This window comes from Erinaceus europaeus, chromosome 1 (genome assembly GCF_950295315.1).
Source record: "Erinaceus europaeus chromosome 1, mEriEur2.1, whole genome shotgun sequence".
Lineage (NCBI taxonomy): Eukaryota > Metazoa > Chordata > Mammalia > Eulipotyphla > Erinaceidae > Erinaceus > Erinaceus europaeus.
In genome coordinates, this window is record NC_080162.1 from 141022398 (window position 1) to 141042391 (window position 19994).

The window sequence follows — 19994 nt, forward strand, 5'->3', positions numbered from 1 at the left end:
GGATAAGAGGGGTGCAATTCATACAGTTCCCACCACCAACATGCCATGTCCCATTCCCTCTATTGGAAACTTCCCTATTTATCCCTCTGGGAGTATTCATTATGGGGTGCAGAAGGTGGAAGGTCTGGCTTCTGTAATTGCTTATCTACTGGACATGGATGTTGGTAAGTGGATCCATACCCCCAGCCTGTTCACCTTTCCCTAGTGGGGTAGAGCTCTGGGGAGGTGAGGTTCCAGGACACAGGTGAGGTTTCCTGCCCAGGGAAGGCAGGATGGAATCGGAGTAGTATTTGCAACCTGATGGCTGAAAGATGGTAGGATATACCTCACAGTTTTGTGGAAGGGCTTGAGGCAGGGCAGATCCAAAATAAACAAACTAACAAGAAGTCACTGTCTTCCAATTGGAAAGGATAATGTCAGAGATGTGGAACAAAAGTGTTTGCTGTTTATAATTTTAATCAGCAATTGATAAACAAACCACAGGGAAAAGACATAGATGAAACATGCTTTCTGCTGACATCTGAGGAACTTTCCTGATTTCATTCATCATTATCTAGTCAAGGTATGTGTTTTGGGTTTAGTCAGTTGATCTCAAGTTTTTCTTCTTTCTTTCTTTCTTTCTTTCTTTCTTTCTTTCTTTCTTTCTTTTTTAACTATTACTGGCCATTTAAAGCTCTATATTTCCAAGTCTTTTCACATAAAAAAAAAGAATTTGGGGGGAGTCAGGCAGTAGAGCAGCGGGTTAAGTGCACGTGTGCAATGCGCAAGGACCGGTGTAAGGATCCTGTTTCAAGCCCCCGGCTCCCCACCTTCAGAGGACTCTCTTCACAGGTGGTGAAGAAGGTATTCAGGTGTCTATCTTTCTCTCCCCCTCTCTGTCTTCCCCTCCTCTCTCCATTTCTCTCTGTCCTATCCAACAACAATGACATCAACAACAATAACTACAACAATAAAAACAAGGGCAACAAAAAGGAAATAAATAAATATTAAAAAAACGCAAAAGAAGAATTTTTATTGAATTAACATTTTCATGGTCTTTGAATAAATACTCAGAAGTGGAATAGTTGAATCATATTTTATATTTTTTTAACTTCTGAAGAACTTCCATGCTATTTTACATAATGGTGGTACCAGTTTATATTCCATTCTTTCCACGTCGTCCAAACACTTAAAATCTAATAAATGTAAACTGTTATCTCATTAATGTTTTGATTTGAATTGCCCTGTATTTTTTTCATGTTTACTGGTCACCTATAGGTCTTCTTTAGTGAAAGTTCTATTCAGATCTTCTGTTCATTTCAAAGTAGATTTTATTTATTTATTTATTTATTTATTTATTTTCAGTTGCATGAGTTCTCCTCTTCTTTCTTCTTCTGCTTCTTCATCTTGTTGTTCCTCTTTTTCTTCCTCTTCTTCTTTAATTTTTTTTTTCTGCCTTCAGGGTTATTGCTGAGGCTCTGTGCCAGCACTACAAAGCCACTGCTCCTGGAGTCCACTTTTTTCATTTTTATTGGATAGGACAGAGTGAAATTGAGAGAGGGGCGGAGATAGAGAGGGAGAGAAAAAGATAGACACCTGCAGCCCTGCCTCACCTTTTTTTTTTTGTTATTGGGGGATTAATGATTTACAGTTGAGAGTAAAATACAGTAGTTTGTACATATGTAACATTTCTTATATTTCTCAGCTTTCCACATAACAATCTAAACCCCTATTTCCTCTACAGGGGAGAATGCCCTCTAGGCCCTCAGCTGCATTGTATAAAAATACCTGCAGGCCAGTGACTGAGGTGTCAAGAGGAGGCATCATGTAGTCTGTCCCGGAATTTTTATATCCATAGCTGCTATTCCAACTGTGGGAAAGTAAACTGCCCTGGCATCCTGCCAACTGCTGGCATTCTCACTAAAGCTGAGGACAGAAAGGGCTGCTAGTCCTTCCCTGCTGAAAAGAGAAACAAAAGTGAAGTTATGATAATGAGATTGATGTGCTTCTCTAGCCTGTTGTCAAATAATTGATGTTTGGAGAGCAGGGGACACAGCATAGTGGTTATGCAAATGGACTGTCATGCCTGAGACTCTGAGCTCCTAAATTCAATCCCTTGCACTACCATAAACTAGAGCTGAGAAATGCTATGAAATATATGTATATAGTTTCTACATTCATGATGACCACCCTACCTTACACACCCATTGTTCCCTTTTTCTAAGCTTCTAGCACAATCAGGAGGGAATGTTCTGTGCCTGATGGCAGTACAGCCCCTATTTACCCACATTCCAAGTTCCCTTGCAAAACTACTGGGTGAGGAAGAAGTGTAGGCCACCTACTGCTTGACTTGCTTCTTCATTATTAGCTTTAGAGCAAAATCACTGCAGTGGTGATCTCCCAACCAAATAGATCTAGATTTGCTTTGCTGAGAAATGCAAGGAAGGGTGACTGCTCATTCTCCACTTAACTGGCTGTCTTTCTTTCTTTCTCCCTTTCTCTCTCTCTCTCTCTCTCTCTCTCTCTTTCTTTCTTTTTTACCAAAGCCCTGCTCAGCTCTGGCTGATGATGGTGTAGGGATTGAATCTTGGAATTCAGAGATTCAGGCCTGAGAGTCTCTTTGCATTACCATTATGCTATCTACCCCCCCCCCCCCACACACACACACCCGCACACCCCTTAACTGGCTTTCTTCCTTCCAAAGCTGCTCCAATCTCAGATCCCAGCTGCAGGAGTTAGGGTGGTTGAAATTGTAGGGGAGATGTAAAACTGATGTCTCACTCCAAACTGAACCCATTGCAGACCCAAGGTGTGTGTTTTGTCCTGTGCCTCACAAGGGACTGACTGTGTTTCAGCCCTATGGTTAAGGCTATACTGGAGAGATGTCATTACCATTACCACCACCCTCACAACAAGAGACACAAAATAATAATATTGGCTCATTGTCCTGTATGCTGCTATGGTAAGCACATACAGCTAGTAACTCATTGGAAACCAACAACAGTCCTCTGCAATAGGAACTGTTATTTTTAAAACATTGCAAATGAGGAAACTCAACCTTTTAGAAGTTATTGACTGGCCAAGTTTGTATAACTAAAATGTGATGGAACCCAGATGCATTCTGGGCGGTCAGACCCCTGAGCCGATTCTCTTAGCCACTGAGATTCATTATGTTGAGATTAAGGATTGAAAAATAAAAAACTTCTTTCCCCTTCCTCATTCCCTTCTTCTCCCCTTTTCCTTCTGCTCTCTACCTTCCCCTTCCCTTCCCTTCCTCTCCATTCCACTCCTTTCTTTTTTATATATATATTATTTATTTTATTTTATTCATTATTTATTTATTTATTCCCTTTTGTTGCCCTTGTTGTTTTATTGTTGTAGTTATTGTTGTCATTGTTGTTGGATAGGACAGAGAGAAATGGAGAGGGGAGGGGGAAGACAGAGAGAGGGAGAGAAAGATAGACACCTGCAGACCTGTTTCACTGCTTGTGAAGCGACACCCCTGCAGGTGGGGAGCCAGGGCTTGAACCAGGATCCTTATGCGGGTCCTTGTGTTTAGCGCCACCTGCGCTTAACCCACTGCGCTACAGCCCGACTCCCCATTCCACTCCTTTCTCCTCCCTCCCTCCATTCCTCCTCTCCTCCTTCTTCCCTCTCTCTCAGAATAAAAGGAAAGCTTCCTTCATTGTGGTAGAACCCAGTCTCCAACCTGAGTCACACACATGGCAAAGCAGCATACCACCCAAGTGAGTTATTTCACCATTCCAGGGTTCTTTTAAAATTAAAATTGTACTGATTTTTCACTGGCATATAATTTCATATAAGTTTCAGGAGTATAACTTCCTGCTTGTATGTATGCATAAGGCTTACCATACCAACTATTAAAACAGAGGCATTTTAGGTATATATCCTAGAATTTACCCCTACACCTTTTTTTTTTTATAAAAAGGAAACACTGACAAAAACCATAGAATAAAAGGGGTACAACTCCACACAGTTCCCACTACCAGAACTCAGTATCCCATCCTCTACTTTGATAGCTTTCCTATTCTTTATCCCTCTGGGAGCATGGACCCAAGGTCATTGTGGGTTGCAGGAGGTGGAAGGTCTAGCTTCTGTAATTGCTTCCCTGCTGAACATGGGTGTTGACAGGTCAATCCATTCTCCCAGCCTGCCTCTCTCTTTCCCTAGTGGGGTGAGGTTCTGGGGAACTGGAGCTCCAGGATACATTGGTGGGGTTGTCTGTCCAGGGAATTCTTGTTGGCATCATGGTAGCATCTGGAACCTGGTAGCTGAAAAGAGAGTATTAACAAAGCCAAACAAGTTGTTGACTAATCATGAACCTAAAGGCTGGAGTAGTGCAGATGAAGAGTTGGGAGGGGGTCTCCATTTTGTAGATAGCTAATAGGCATATTTTAGTTATATTCGAAAGGGCCTGTGGCTATACTAGTTTTTTTTTTTTTCCCCTGAGCCTGAAATCTGATATGCAGGTAGATCCAAGTTATTGTCTGGGGAGATGATGTCATGGCTGGCAAAAGGGCCAGAAAGCTGGGATCAGGGAAGGAGTGGCTCCCAAATATGGGAAAGGGGTATAAATATTGTTGATTATAAATCCCATCGATTTGATGTGATCTGGGGCCCATATTCAGCTTAGGAGCCTATGTGACCTCTGCATCCCTGTAGATCTGAGCTCACATTCTGTGGACATGTGTAGGAACATTCCAAGCTGCCCCAATATCAAAACCCATCTTCCTCAGGTGTAGCATAGAGTATATTGTCCATCCTCCCTTTGGAGGATAGAACATCCTCTACCGTTGTTGATCCAATTTGAGGGCGAGATCCTATGGGGGCCCACAAAGGGGTCTATTTTGTTGTTCCTGATAGAGATGACCGATAACAATGGAGAGAGGGATTTATTCAAGGTCTAGGCCTATCATGTCTGTTTGGGAATCTCAGGACTCTTCGAATAGGGCCCCAGCTACCCCTATACCTTCTAAGGCATATACCTAGTAAGGAGACATGGATAAATTTAGTTTAAAAATGACTTCCAGAGTGGGAGAGACAGCATAATGTTTCTGCTAAGAGACTCTTCTGCCTAAGGCACCAAAGTCACAAATTCAATCCCCAGCACCACCACCATCAGCCAGAACTGAACAGGGTTCTGGTCTCCACTCCACTATCACCATTAAAATAAAAACAAATAAAAATGTACGTATTTTTTCAAAGACTTATAAATTACAAGTAACTGTATAACCCATAGACTTTCTCAACAATTATTATTTCTCACAATTATTATTACCCTGAAAAGATGGTGAATAGTGTCCTGTGATCATGACAATAGTGCCTCCACCATTTTCTTTTTGATTGTTGCTGAGGCTTGACCATTCTAGCCTACTTGCTTTCATACAGAATAAAATCCCCTTCTGAAAAATAAGTGCTGGAATGTCCCAAGTGCATCCCATTTCCCTCCAAACCACCTACTGCCCCACTTTATTCTCCTCCAGTTCTCCAGACAGAGAGAGAGAGGAAGAAACAGAGATATCACAGCACTCACTCTCCCTCTAATGTAGAGTTCACCTTATTTTGGGAATAAGACCTCTGGGGAGACAGCACAGTGGCAGAATGCTAGGCTTGTGATCCTGGGTTACAGGAATGGCAAAGCAGGTGCACTGTCTATTCAGCTATTTTTCTGGGCCCATGACAACAGTTTTGAGAACAGGGACTTTCATGTGAATTATCTATCCCATTGAAATAATGGAGATAACTTGACTTGGAAATGCATGTCCTTCTATTCCGTTCTGATTGAAATAAGGAGGCTTCCTTCTCGTCAGCCCTTTTAGTGCTGAAGAGGGGGACAGTGGTAGCTTTCTCAGTGTGATCCTGGTTGTTACTGCTGATCTGGGATAGCAGGTGTGGTTTGGAGGGAAGCAGGATGTACTTGGGAACCTACCAGCACTTATTTCTGAGAAGAGGATTTGATGCTGAGTGAAAGCAGGTAGCCTTTGATAACAGCAGTTTCAAGCGGCCTTTTTCTTTACCACCAATATAATTTCTCATAGCAGGGATAAAACATTATTTATAAGAACTTAGTAGATTTTCATTTTAAAAAGTTAGCATCCAGCTATTTTTTTTTAAATTTTGAAACACACAGAAACAAGCACCAGGTGGCCATGTTTTAAATGTTTACACATAAATGGAAAAGCTTAAGGAAGCACAGGAGAAATGAAGAGCTGAGTGAGCTCACCAGTCCACAGGTATGGCTAGTGGACCTTTGCTGTCATTTTTCTGAAACTGTAGGGAAATGTCCAAGACATACTGGGTTCTGCAGTAATGGGTGAGAGTGGAATACCTGGTACTGTAGAAGACTGTCGTGAACATTGGTTTTGCTGCTTTCTTTACCTTGGAAGTGACAGAGAAGGAAATTATATCTAATTCAACTAAGTTGCTTATGAATTTTGGATCCTTTTGTCTTCAGGATATAGTCAGTTGTTTCAAGCACATTTTAAAAGCACATCCACAGGGGCTGGGTGATGGTGCACCCAGTTTAGCACATAAGACCTGGGTTCAAGCCCCTGCTCCCCACCTGCAGGGTGGGTCCTTCATGAGTTGTGAAACAGGTCTCTATCTCCCCCACTTCTCTCAATTTCATTTATTTGTTTTCCACCACTCCCATCATGCAAGGTCTTTGTCCCCACCCTCACCCCCCATAGATAAGCACTATAATTCTCCCATAGGCTTAAACATAGGTTGACATTTTGGTTTTTTCACATTCATATACTCAATTCTCCGTATTCCGTTTATGAGTGACACCATTGTGTAGTTGTACTTCACAATTCCTTACTTGCTTCACTGAGCATCATTTTCTCCACTTCCATCCCCTTTATCCCAAAGGATGTAATATCATCCCTTTTTATTGCTGCATAATACTCTGTTGAGTATATGTCCCATGACCATTTTTATTCAGTCATCTGTCAAAGGGCATTTCGGTTGTTTCCAAGTTTTTGCTATTGTGAAAAAAGCTTCTATGAACATGGGTGGGGTGCACATATCCCTTCAAATCAGTGTGATTATATCTTTTGGGTAAATGCCTAGGAGTGGAATCATTGTATCACAAGATATTTCCATTTGTATTTGTTTAATGATTCTCCATACTGTTCTCCTTAATGGTTGCACCAATTTGCGCTCCCACTAGCAGTGAAGTAGAATTCCTCTCTCTCCACATCCTCCCCAACACTTATCTCCTCTTCTTTTATTGATGGAGCCCATTCTCACAGGTATGAGGTGGAATCTCAATGTGGTTTTAATTTGCATTTCTCTGGTGATGAGTGAACGGGAGCATTTCTGTATATGTCTGTGAGCCACATGTATCTCTTCTTTAGAGAATCCTCCCCTCTCAATTTCTCTTGGTCCTATCCAATAAAACAGAAAGAAAAAGAAAAAAAGGGTGGGGTGAGGGTAAGAAATAGCTGCCAGGAGCAGCGATCTGTAGCCCCAGAGATAACCCTAGTGGGAAAACAAAAACCAATACCACTACCTACTGTTTATTTATTGAGGGACTAGAACCAAACCACTACCTGGCAGTATGCAGTGCCAGAAATCAAAGTTGGAGCCCCAGGTTTGCAGAGCCTGTGCTCTACCTGCTGAGCCACCTGCACATATTCAGATAAATTAACACAGCTGCCCCTGCAGCTTTTGGTCTCTGAGGATCTGGAGCTGCGATCTGTGTTCATCAGTATGAGCTCACCTTCCTGGTGTTTGTGCATTGCTTTGGCAGTCTATCCTGAGGAAATGAATTATCCTAGGAATAGATGTCTATTCCCTTGTAAATGGTGTCCAATTTTATGTTTAAGAATAGAGTTTCTCAAAAAGGTCACTGTTTTTAGTCCAAGAGAGAATATTTTTTTGATACTCTGACTCACCTCAAAAAATGATAAATTTTCTGACTTGGTGAATCTGGTCATAAATGACTGATGAAATAATGTGGGATTATTTTTCCCACTATATACTGTTTTCCTTCCTCACTCATCTTTTAGGTGGGCTCACTTCAAACAAAATGAATGGTACAACTGAGCTTGTCTGGGCTTTTCTAAGGCAAGAAAAGCCACGCAACGGAAATGCATTTGGCTATGTGACAAAACAGAAGTAAACAGATTCTCTCCTCTGCAGAGTGTGGTGATGGTGGTCTTCAGTGAAGACAAAAACCGAGATGAACAGCTGAAGTACTGGAAGTACTGGCACTCTCGGCAGCACACAGCGAAGCAGAGAGTCCTTGACATTGGTAAGTTGGCCGCACTTCCTTGTGTGGCCTTTGATTAACTGGTGTGTTGTCATGATGCCAAGGAAAACCCAGCACAAAAAATCAAAGTCAGGATCTGCATGGTCCTAGAGATCTGGCAGCCACTATATTGTGCATCTTCCTCTGTGAGGACTTCTGGTCCAAGTCCAGCTAAGAAAGCAAAACTGGATGAAGCTAACTGCAAAAGCAATTATGGATACTTTATGGGTACTGGGGCTACTTCCCTTATGAAAGTCAAAAGTACACCACTCTAGTTGTAGTTGTAGTTGTAGTAATAGTAATTAATAATTACAGTAACAACAATAATATACTTATATTGGCAGGGGCTATGTCAGTTTCTTTTGTTTAAATATTTAATTAATTGATTTATTATATTTTTTAACTAGTGATTTAATAATGATTAACAAGATTGTAAGATAACAGGGGTACAATTCCACATAGTTCCCACCACCAGAATTCCATATCCCATCCTCTCCATTGGAAGCTTCCCTATTCTTTATCCGTCTGGGAGTATGGACCAAGATTTTTTATGTGGTGCAGAAGGTGGGAGTTCTGTAATTGCTTCTCCACTAGACATGGATGCTGGCAGGTGGATCCATACCCCCAGCCTGTTTCTATCTTTCCCTAGTGGGGTCGGGCTCTGGAGAGGTGAGGTTCCAGGACATAACTGGTGAGATTATCTGCCCAGGGAAGTCAGGATGGCATCATGGTAGCATCTGCAACTTTTTGGCTGAAAGGCAATAAGATATAAAGCAGGACAAAATGCTTAGTAAACAGGAACCCAAGCCATGTCAGTTTTTAAGCATGAGCCTAAGCAGTCAGGCAGGTCACATGAATTTTTATGTGACATGGATAACCTCAGGCTCATTGGACTTCGAAGTACTTGTTAAGATCACATCACCAGACAGTGTGTTCTAGATTTCTAATTATCTATCCAATGTCCCTTCTTGGTCAGCACATACTTATTGCAAGTGGTGCTATGTTTTCAGGCAAATGAAATATTTGAGATCCTTTCCCTGGCAGTGAAAATAAGTCAAGCATGTGTCTTTTGCAATCTATGGACTCCTAACTATATTCTCTGTTCTCTGGAGACCTGTAGTACCTGAGTGGGACTTACAATGCAAGCAAGAAAGCAGGACCTGTCTAAAGAGGTTCCATGAGGGAATTTGCTGCAAAGGTTGGAAGGGCTGAAGGCATCCTGAGGAAATCCAAGATGAATAGTAGCAGGAAAGCAAAGCCATTATCTGTGCAACAGAGGATTAAAGGGAGGAGGTGGGAAAATCACCCATTGGAACTGATACCATAGAGGGAGAAACTTCCTAATGGGAGATAGAACTTAATGGGAATCACTGCTAGAAAGGCCTTTCCAAACCTGAAGTGGGCCAGAAGGAATGACATGGTTCCTTCCAAATACTCATTCAGACTTACTCTAATTTACTCCAAAGGAAGAGGTTACATGAGCCTGGCAAGTGCGACTGGCAGGAAATCAACTGAGAAACAGAGCAAAGCAGGGGAAGTCAGTGGTTGTGTCCTCATGTTTTGAGAAACTTGTTCAATGATGCAGAAGGTAGTATGTGTGTTTCTAAGTGACTTCAACATTTCATCTATTTGCTTTTCCTTTTCTTTTTATTAGTGATTTAATATTGATTTGCAAAATTATAAGATAACAGGGATACAACTCCACATCATTCCCACCACCAGAGTTCTGTGTCCCCATTTTCTCCACTGGAAGCTAAAGCAGTTTTCCCAAGGTTGCAGATATGAGTTAACTACTATTTCTACAACTATCTGTCTATATTTGTATATATTTTCCCCCTCTCCCCCCAACCTATCTTCTCTTCCTTTCCAAGCCACACCTGTACCTATTATTACATCCAAATGACCCTCCCTTTTTTCCTCTTCTCTCTCTGGGTCCTGATGGAGTGGAGTTCAGAGCCTTTTGGTCATCTTTCCCTAATATTTCTTCCCCCTCTGGGAGTATGGACCAACATTCTGTTTGAGGGTGTAGTAAGTGAAAGGTCTGGCTTCTGTAATTGCTTCTCAGCTGTATATGGGCTATAGCAGATGGATTGATACCCCTAACCTGTTTCTAACTTTCCCTAGTGTGGTAGGGATCTGGAGAGGGGAGGATCCAGGACACGCTGCTGAGGTTGTCTACCCAGGGAAGTCAGGATGGAATCATAGTAGCATCTGTAACTTGGTAGCTGAAAGGCAATGAGATATAAAGCAGGACAAAATGATTAATGAACAGGAACCTAAAAGTAGGAATAGAGCAGATGAGAATAGGGATCTTAAGGTGTTAGGGATTTTTTTAAAGAACACTTATTTATTTATTTATTCCCTTTTGTTGCCCTTGTTGTTTTGCCTCGTTGTTGTTATTGATGTCATTGTTGGATAGGACAGAGAGAAATAGAGGAACGGAAGACAGAGAGGAGGAGAGAAAGATAGACACCTTTAGACCTGCTTCACCACCTATGAAACGACTTCCCTGCAGGTGGGGAGCCGGAGGCTTGAACCAGGATCCTTACGCTGGTTCTTGCTCTTTGTACTATGTGCGCTTAACCCACTGTGCTACCACCTGACTCTTGGTGTTGGGGGCATTAGAGGTCTTAGGATCTTAGGGATATTAGGGCCTATTGTAGCTTTTGCTTGAGCTTGATACCTAAAATGGAGGTGGGCAAAAATATTGTCTGGGAATATGGTGTTAGAGTTGCGAAAAGGGCTATAAAGTTGGATTAGGGCAGAAAGTAGCTCCCAAATATGAGGAAAATCTGAATAAAATTAACTGTTTACCCTGTCTACATGATCCAGGGTCCTTATATATTCATAATTAGCACTGTCTACTTGCCTATTCCATAAGAAGTGTTTTCTCATTGATAAACTTCATAATCCCACTTCTGTAGCCCAAAAGACTGAAGGCCCAGTTAGGGTTTAAAGACAGGTTTAAAGGTTCCATGGAGTAAGGTTCCAAAAGGTCATACTGAACTATTATATGCTCTCTTCTTAATATTGAAACTACTTTGATCTCTGTGCCTTACATGACGATTTTTGTCAAACTTTTCATCTTATTCTTTATAAATTTTATTATTTTATACTTAATTTTAATGCTTTATTTTAATTTATTACTTTTTTTTAACTCAGAGCTCTGCTCAGCCATGGCTTATGCTACAGGGGGATTGAACCTGAGGCTTAATAGGTATTTTGGATTTACAATTGATTGATGGATGAGGGAGAAAAAGAGAGAAGCAGTGCACCACTTTGGCATATGTGGAGCAGGAAATTGAACTCAAGTCATCTCACTTGCAAGGACTTTCTCCCTCCCTTCCTTCTTTCCTTCCTTTTTTCTTTCTTTATTCCTCCAGGATTATTGCTGGGCCTATGAATTATTGCCAGCACTATGAATCCACTGCTCCTGTTGGCCTTTTTTTTTTTTTTTCCATTTTATTGGATAGAACAGAGAAATTGACAGGAGAGGGGGGATAAAAGAGGGAGAGAGAAAGTGAGAGAGACACCAGCAGACCTGCTTCACTGCTTGTAAAGCCCCCCCCCCCACTGCCCGCAGGTGGGGAGCAGGGGCTCAAACCTAAATTCTTATGTGGGTCCTTGTGCTTAGTACTAAGTGCATTTAACTGGGTTCACCACCACCCAACCCCCACAAGTCCTTTTCTCTAGAGTTATGCCACCTCCTTGACTGCTCCTTCTCATTTTTGCCAGGACTCAAGGACCAGTGGTAAAACAGTGAATAGCTAGGTTAGGATTAGAGATTCATCAGAGAGCCTATTGAAAGGAATTACTGTTTTTCTTCTTCTTCTTCTTCTTCTTCTTCTTCTTCTTCTTCTTCTTCTTCTTCTTCTTCTTCTTCTTCTTCTTCTTCTTCTTCTTCTTCTTCTTCTTCTTCTTCTAGCGTTTGCCCTTCTTCCATAGCCAGTCAACAGCGTCAGGTTGAGCCTGATGTAAAGTTTTGAGACCTCCTTTGAATCTGGAGAGGTGGCAGTCGTTGAAAATGTGGGTCATAGTCTGTCTGTAGCCACAGGGGCAGTTCGGGTCGTCTCTGGCTCCCCAGCGATGGAACATAGCGGCGCACCGGCCATAGCCTGTTCGATAGCGATTGAGGAGGGCCCAATCATAACGTGCTAAGTCAAAGCCTGGTTGACGCTTGCAGGGGTCTGTGATGAGGTGTTTGTTCTTGACCTCAGCTGACTGCCAACTCTGTTTCCAAGAGTCTGGAACAGAGAAGTTCAGTGTAGGCGAAGGGGACCAGTTTGGATGACGAGACGTCAAGCATTGGACAGGGTGGGCGAAGATATCCGCGTATATTGGCAGGTCCAGTCGAGCGTAGACGTGGGAAATGAACTTAGATGATGCCGCATCCCGACGAATATCTGGCGGGGCGATCTTGCTAAGAACTGGCAGCCATGGAACCAGGGTGGAACAGATGGTTCCAGAAATTATCCTCATGGAGGAATATAATTTGGAATCGACCAAGTGGACATGGGGGCTACGGAACCATACTGAGGCACAGTATTCTGCAGTGGGATAGCATAATGCCAGAGATGATGATCGTAGTGTGGAAGCGCTCGCGCCCCATGAGGAGCTGGCCAGTCTTGCAATGATGTTATTCCTCGCGCCCACCTTTGCTGCAGTTTTTATGAGATGTTTGTGAAATGACAGAGTGCGATCGAGATAGACTGGCTGGGCTTCATGCCGGATTCTCAGTATCGCCAAGCTGCACATTAAGCTCACGCGAGGCCGAGGCATGGTGTAGATGGAAAACAGATGATACCGTTTTTGCAGTGCTAGGGATTAGTCGCCATTTTTTACAGTAATCAGATATCAGAGACATGTGTTTCGTGAGTGTTTCCTCAAGGATGTCGAACTTTGATGCCTGAGTTGCACAGCAGATGTCATCGGCGTAGATGAACTTCCTTGAAGAAGTTTCTGGGAGGTCATTGATGTAAATATTAAATAGCGTAGGAGCCAGAACAGAGCCCAGGGGGAGGCCACTTGAGACAAGTCTCCCTCTGCTAGACTTGTCACCCAGATGCACCCGGAATCTTCTGTTTTGGAGAAGAAACGATATAGTGTTGGCCACCCATGGAGGCAGGCATCTTGAGATCTTGACTAGGAGACCACGGTGCCAGACCGTGTCATAGGCTGCTGTGAGATCAACAAAGACAGCACCCGTCTTTAAATTCTTCTGGAATCCATTTTCAGTGTAAGTTGAGAGGGCCAGGGCTTGTTCGCAGGTAGATCTTCCTGGGCGGAAACCAGCTTGGGCGGGTGATAGGAATTTCTCTGTAAGAGGAGAAATACGTGACAGAAGCAGCCTCTCAAGGAGTTTGTAACACACGGAAAGGAGAGAAATTGGTCTATAGCTGGCGGCCAGTGTTGGGTCTTTCTTTGGTTTCAAAACCACTATAATCTTCGCACGACGCCAAACTTTGGGCATAGACTCAGATTCCAAGATGTGGGACAGGAATGAAGCGAGCCACTTCTTTGCCGCGGGACCCAGGTTAAGAATGAGTTCTGGGGTGATGTTATCATAGCCAGCAGCTGTTCCCAGTTTAACCCTCTTCAAAGCGTCTTCCAGTTCAGACAGTGTAAAGGGAGAGAGTTTTGGAGATGGACAAGATAACCGGAAGTGGGATGACCACTCATGGGAAATTTCTCTTTTCCAGACTGGGTCGATCTTAGCACGTCCAACTTGAGTTAGGTGACTGGCCACTGAGTTTGGAGATACGGGAGGATCGGAGACGGGAGGGGGTTGGCTACCGGCACCCAGTCTGTGAAGAAGCTTCCAGGCCTTCCTACTTGAGTGGGTGAAGTTCAGACTTTCCATGAGTTGTTGCCAGCGGGCTTGGTGTGCTGCATCCAGGGAGGCAATGAGATGGTCAGCCACATCTGGGTCGCCCGAGTCATCATACTGCTTTAGTAGTTGCTCGCATTCAGCATCAAGACAAGGCGTATAGTTAGCACGTCTCCCATGAGGAATGGCTTGGGAAGCTGCTTTGAAGATGGCTTGGCGGAAGCGCCTGTAGGAATCTTCAGAGGGGATAGAGTTAATTGGAATTGCAGAAATAGATTTGTTGGTAAGATCACTGAACAGATGCCAGTTTGCTTTCCGAAAGTTCCATCTTAGTTTCTCCGAGCACAGAATCAGTGGGAGCTGGAGACCAATGTGGATGATAGCTGGGTGGTGATGACTGTGCGGGAAGATCTTGAGAACTTGTCTCATAGCAGGAAAGGCTTGGCCGTTGACTGTGCTAATCCAGCACAGGTCGGGTGAGATGAGTCTTTATTCCATCTAGCACTGTGAAAAGAGCCTGGCTGTTTGGGATCGTATAATAGGGAGAGGTCATTCGCTGAAGTCCAGTCGGCCAAGATAGAGCCATCAGCACAAGTGGAGGAATATCCAGTCTTGGTGATGACTATTAATGTCTCCAATGTAAACGGCTGGGTGATTCGGGCTAGGCAGGACCTCATTATCCCATGAGGCACTGGGAGGCTTATATACATTGACAAGCTGAATAGTTCCAATAGTAATGGAGTCGTAGAAGGTCGAAGAGGCCGTATGGTAAACGTCCACAAGACATGATTTGGCGTAGATGGCTCGGTCGTGTTTAGGATGGAGATTATAGCATATTAAATCGAATCCACTGATGGTGAATCGAGCAGCTTCATCGACTGCTATATGTGTTTCTTGTAGGCAGATAACATCTGCCTGATGCTGTATCGCCAATTGACCAATAAGAACGCGTTTGGCAAAGGACCACCCCTCAACATTAAGTTGGAGGACTCGAAGAGCAGGACCAACAGCTTGAAAGCTGTCAGGAGCTGCTTGTTGCTGGCTTTGAAAGTGACTGGGATCCATGTGGATTCAGTCAGCAAGGAAGTATCGACAGTTTCCCCAATGAATGGGTACTCACGAGATGCACCACGGGAAGGTCAATCCAATGCATCCCGTTTTTTATTCTGAAAACAGTTCTCTCTCCATACATGCCCATGCATATACACTCCTATAGACTCCTCATATACTGGGTTGTCGGAAAAATCAGGATGCATTTTAGCATAGAAAAATAGAGACAAATGCCTTCATGGCTTTTCTGACAACCCAATATTTTTTTAATAAACAGGAATCTGAGAACGACAGGCTCACAGACCTACCCTCCCAAGTGACTTACCCCCAGATAATTGGTGTATGTGCTGGGATAAGAGCAATCTTCACCAGGTGGTGCACTTAGCCTCTAAGGCCAGCTTGCAAGGACAAAGGCTTGGAGGTACTTGCCTTAACCTGTTCTGTAGACAACCTACTTAGAGAAGAAGAACAATTTCATTTTATTTGAAAAGTTATCTTGCTAATTATTACCCAAGAAAACGAGAAGAACAATTAAATAGAAATATGGACTAAGTCCAAATAAGGCAAAATAATAAAAGCATTTTACTGGTATGTTGGTTTAACTTTGATATTGTTACAAGTTTGTTTTTGTTAGGTCAGAATACTTTTAAAGATTTCTTTGGGCTTTTTATCTCTCTGCCTGTCTTGACTTTTCTTTCTCATATACCAGTAAGTGCACCTGTGTGTGTGTGTGCTCTGCTTGCACTTATAGGCAAGTGTGTATCTTTCAGATCTGTGACTGTAACTAAGTAGCTTTATGGGTTCTGGAGCTACTAGCTTTGAACTTGAGATCAAAGTAACTTTATATGGAACATGGATTTTTCTGAGCACAGTCTCTGTCTCTGCTCTCAACTTGACAGATACAAGGTGAGGAAATCTGCAGAAATATCATATAGGTTTCTTGGTTTTGGTTTTTTTTTTTTCCATGTGTTTCTTTGCTTGTGAGTGATTAGCACCATTTTAGTGTATAGGAAAGCCAATGCCTCACTGGCATGCACATCTATATATTGAACATGAGAATGTGGAATGGCACCTGGGCTTAGCCAGGAAGGTTGGTAATGACTGCAGTGGGTGATGTGAGCCCATAGAAGTAGTTTGGGGGCGTCAGATGGTAGTGCAGCGGGTTAAGCACACTTGGCACAAAGCGCAGGGACTGGCATAAGGATCCCAGTTCGAGCCCCCAGCTCTCCACCTGTAGGGGAGTCGCTTCATAGGTGGTGAAGCAGGTCTGCAGGTGTCTATCTTTCTCTCCACTTCTCTGTCTTCCATCCTCTCTCCATCTCTCTCAGTCCTATCCAACAACGATGACATCAATAATAACAAGGGCAAAACAACAAGGGCAACTAAAGGGAATAAATAAATAAATGTTAAAAAAAGAAGTAGTTTGGGTTGAGTACTTTCTAGTATTCTAAAAAGAAAGAAAGAAAATGAGAGGAGGGGCGGGCAGTGGCACACCTAGTAGAGAACACCTGCTAGCATGTGCAAGGACCTGGATTCAAGCCTCTGGCCCCCACCTGCAGGGAGAAAGAAGCTTCACAAGTAGTGAAGCAGGGCTGCAGGTATCTCTTTTTTTCCTTTTCTATCTCCCCCTCCCTTTTCAATTTCCCTCTGTCTGATCAGAAGAAAGGAAGGAAGGAAGAAAGGAAGGAAGGAAGGAAGGAAGGAAGGAAGGAAGGGAGGAAGGAAAAAAGGAAGGAAAGTAGGAAAGTAAAAAAGAAAAATGGCTTGTGGAGGTGGTGGATTCATTGTGCAGACATCGATGATAACTCTGGTGGCAATAAAAAAATAAGTAAAGAAAAAATCCCAAAGTTTTTTTTTTCTTGTATTACTCAAATTCCATAAACCTGGAGGCCCCTTTCCTTGTTGTAGTTCCCAAATCTTCACCAGCTGCTGTGGTTAGTGGGTTCAGCTGAACTGTTCATGCCCGGACTAGCAGAGTGGATGGAGTTAAGAACCGAGATCGAGGTCCCTTTCATCATTGTAAACGTTTTGGCAGGTGGTCCTTCAAGAGTGTTGGCTGCACTCTTGAGGGACCTCAGGGACACAGAGAAGGCTCCATGTGAATGTGTGAGTAGAGGTGCACACATTTCGTCCTCTCATTTCTGGGACAGCTGACCTTCTGTCCCTTCAACACATGGCACCTTTATCTCTCTTTTCATTTATTTTCTAAATTTTATGAGTGACTTACTATTGATTTGCAAAATTATAACAGGGGTATAATTTTACACCATTGCTACCACTAGAGTTCTGTGTCCCCATCCCCTCCATTGGCGGCTATAGTAATCCTCACAAAGTTGCAGATATGAGTTGAATATGATTTTTAGAACTATCTGTCTATATTTACGTATACTTGCCTTTTTATTTTTTGCTTCCAAGGTTATTGCTGAGCCTTGATGCTGGGACTATGAATCCAATGCTCTTGGCAGTCATTTTTTCCATTTTATTGGACAAGACAGAGAGAAATTGAGAGAGAAGAGGAGATAGAGAGGGAGAAAGAAAGACACCTGCAGACCTGCTTTGCTGCTGTGAAGCGTCTCCTTTGCAGGTGGGGAGTAGGTAACTCAAACCTGGGTCCTTGCATGGTCCTTGTGCTTAGTACTATGTGCACTTAAACAGGTGCACCACTGCCTGGTTCCTAATGTATTAAGTTCTTACTGTTTTTCCCCTCATACTAGACGGTCTCCCTAAGAGTGCAGATACTTCTTATCCTAATGCTTGGCCTGAGATATCATGAGTATTTAATCATTATTTGCTGAGTGAATGGTAATATTCTTTTTAAATTTTTATTAGTAGTTTAGTAATGATTAACAAAGTTGTAAGATAATAGGGGTACAATTTCACATAGTTCCTGCCACCAATTTATATTCCCACTAGCAGTGCAGAAGGGTTCCTTTGTCCCCACATTTTCTCCAGAATTTGTTGTTACTGTCTTTTCTGATGTATGACATTCTCATAGAGGTAAAGTGGTATCTCGTTGTCTTTATTTGCATTTCTGTGACAATCAATGACTTGGAGCTTTTTTTATTTTATGTCTATGGGTCTTCTGGGTCTCTTATTTGGTGAACACTGTTCATCTCCTCTCCCCATTTTTGGATGAAGTCATTTATTTATTTATTTATTTATTTATTGCTGAGTTCAGTGAGCTTTTTATATATTTTGGTTATTAGCCTTTTGGCCGATGTAAAGATCTTCTACCAATCTTTTTGGTTGGTGGTTTCCTTTGTTGTAAAGAAGTTTTTTAATTTGATTTTGTCTCATTGATTTTTTGTTTGTTTATTTTGTTATAGTCTTCCTTGCAATTTGATTTATATCACTGAAGATGCCTATAAAATCTAGATGGAAAAGAGTTCTGCCAATATTTTCCTCTAAGTATTTGGTAGCTTCCGGTCTTTGATCTGTTTGGAGTTTGCTTTTGTGTGTGGTAAACTGTAATGGTTTAGTTTTATTTTTCTTCATGTTTTAACTCAATTTTTCCAATATCATTTGTTGAAGAGAATCTCCTTTCTCCATTCAATAGATGGGTGCTTTTGTCAAAGATTAGAGACCAATAGGTGTGGAGCTTATTTCTTGGCTTTCAATTCTATTGCACTGGTTACTGTGTCTATTTTTATTCCAGTATCAGGCAGTTTTGATGATAATGGCCCTATAATATAATTTGAAATATGAGATTGTGATGCCTCTAGTTCTGTTCTCTCTCTCTCTTTTCTCTCTCTCTTCTCTCCTCTCCTCTTCTCTCTCTCTCACTCTCTCTCTCTATATATATGTATATATATATATGTATATATATATATATTTTTTTTTTGCCTCCAAGGTTATTGCTTGAGCTTGGTGCCTATAGTACAAAACCACTGCTCCTGTGGCCATTTTTTTTATAGGACAGAGAAAAATTGAGAGAGGAGGGGAAGATAGAGAGGGAGAGAGAAATATAGACACCTGCAGACCTGCTTCAGTGCTTGTGAAGTGACCTCCCTGTAGGTGGGGAGCTGGGGGCTCAAACCAGGATCATTGTACTTACTATGTGTGCTTAACCCGGTACACCACTGCCAGAACCCCCCCTTCTTTTTTCTCAAGATTGTTTCAGCAATTCTAGGTATTTTCTGGTTCCAGATAAGCATTTATAGCTTTTGCTCTATTCTCCTAAAAAAAATAATTGGGTGAGACCTTGATGGAGATTGCATTAAATTTCTATATGGCTCTATTTTGTTAATGTTAATTCTTCCTACCCCTGAATATGGAATATCGTTCCACTTCTATTTCAATAGAATAAATTCTTCACAACCATCATGTGTTCACTGCTATCTGTGTGTCATTCTCTTTCTAGACATCATGCTTACTTTGTCCATTGTTGTTTACAAACTGAAATGGTTTTTGGTTAAGAGTTTTACCTAAGATCACATGCATGACAAGTGATGAAGAGGGGAGAGAAAGCTGAAGTTTGTGCTCCTTGTCTGTTATTCTTCTTGTTATGTCTTTACTCTGCATTTACTCTGTCTTCTTGTTATGTCTTTACTCTGCATTTTGTATCATTTCTGTCTTCCAAGTCCTAAGTGGATCTTGGCAGCTGCCAGACACTAGCAACATATTAAAATGTCTCAAGACATTTATTCACTGACATATATGGAAACCTTGTTTTGGGGCCAGATGGTGACATACCTAGTTGAGCGCACACATTACAGGTGTAAGGACCCAGGTTCAAGCCCCTCCTCCCCACCTGCAGGGGGAAAACTTAAGGAGTGGTGAAGCAGGTTTGCAAATATCTCTTATTCTACCCCCTTCCCTTTCAGTACCCCTCTATCTCTGTAAAAACACAGAGATAATGAAAAG

At 42.3% G+C, this 19994-nt stretch overlaps 1 protein-coding gene and 1 long non-coding RNA gene across 4 annotated transcripts in view; one reads left to right on the plus strand and one right to left on the minus strand.

Moving 5' to 3' along the window:
• GRHL2 (grainyhead like transcription factor 2) overlaps positions 1-19994 on the plus strand; it is a 175318-nt gene that overhangs the window by 89032 nt on the left and 66292 nt on the right. For all 3 annotated transcript variants that reach the window (XM_060196313.1, XM_060196323.1, XM_060196319.1), the window contains exon 7: positions 8146-8257. In XM_060196313.1, the coding sequence (XP_060052296.1) occupies positions 8146-8257 (112 nt within the window). The remainder of the gene's footprint in view (positions 1-8145; positions 8258-19994) is intronic.
• On the minus strand, positions 7106-15572 carry LOC132539908 (uncharacterized). The gene is made up of 3 exons (XR_009551195.1): positions 15457-15572; positions 9393-9519; positions 7106-7388 (listed from the first exon to the last, which is right to left on the minus strand). It is a non-coding gene; the product is annotated as an uncharacterized LOC132539908 (long non-coding RNA).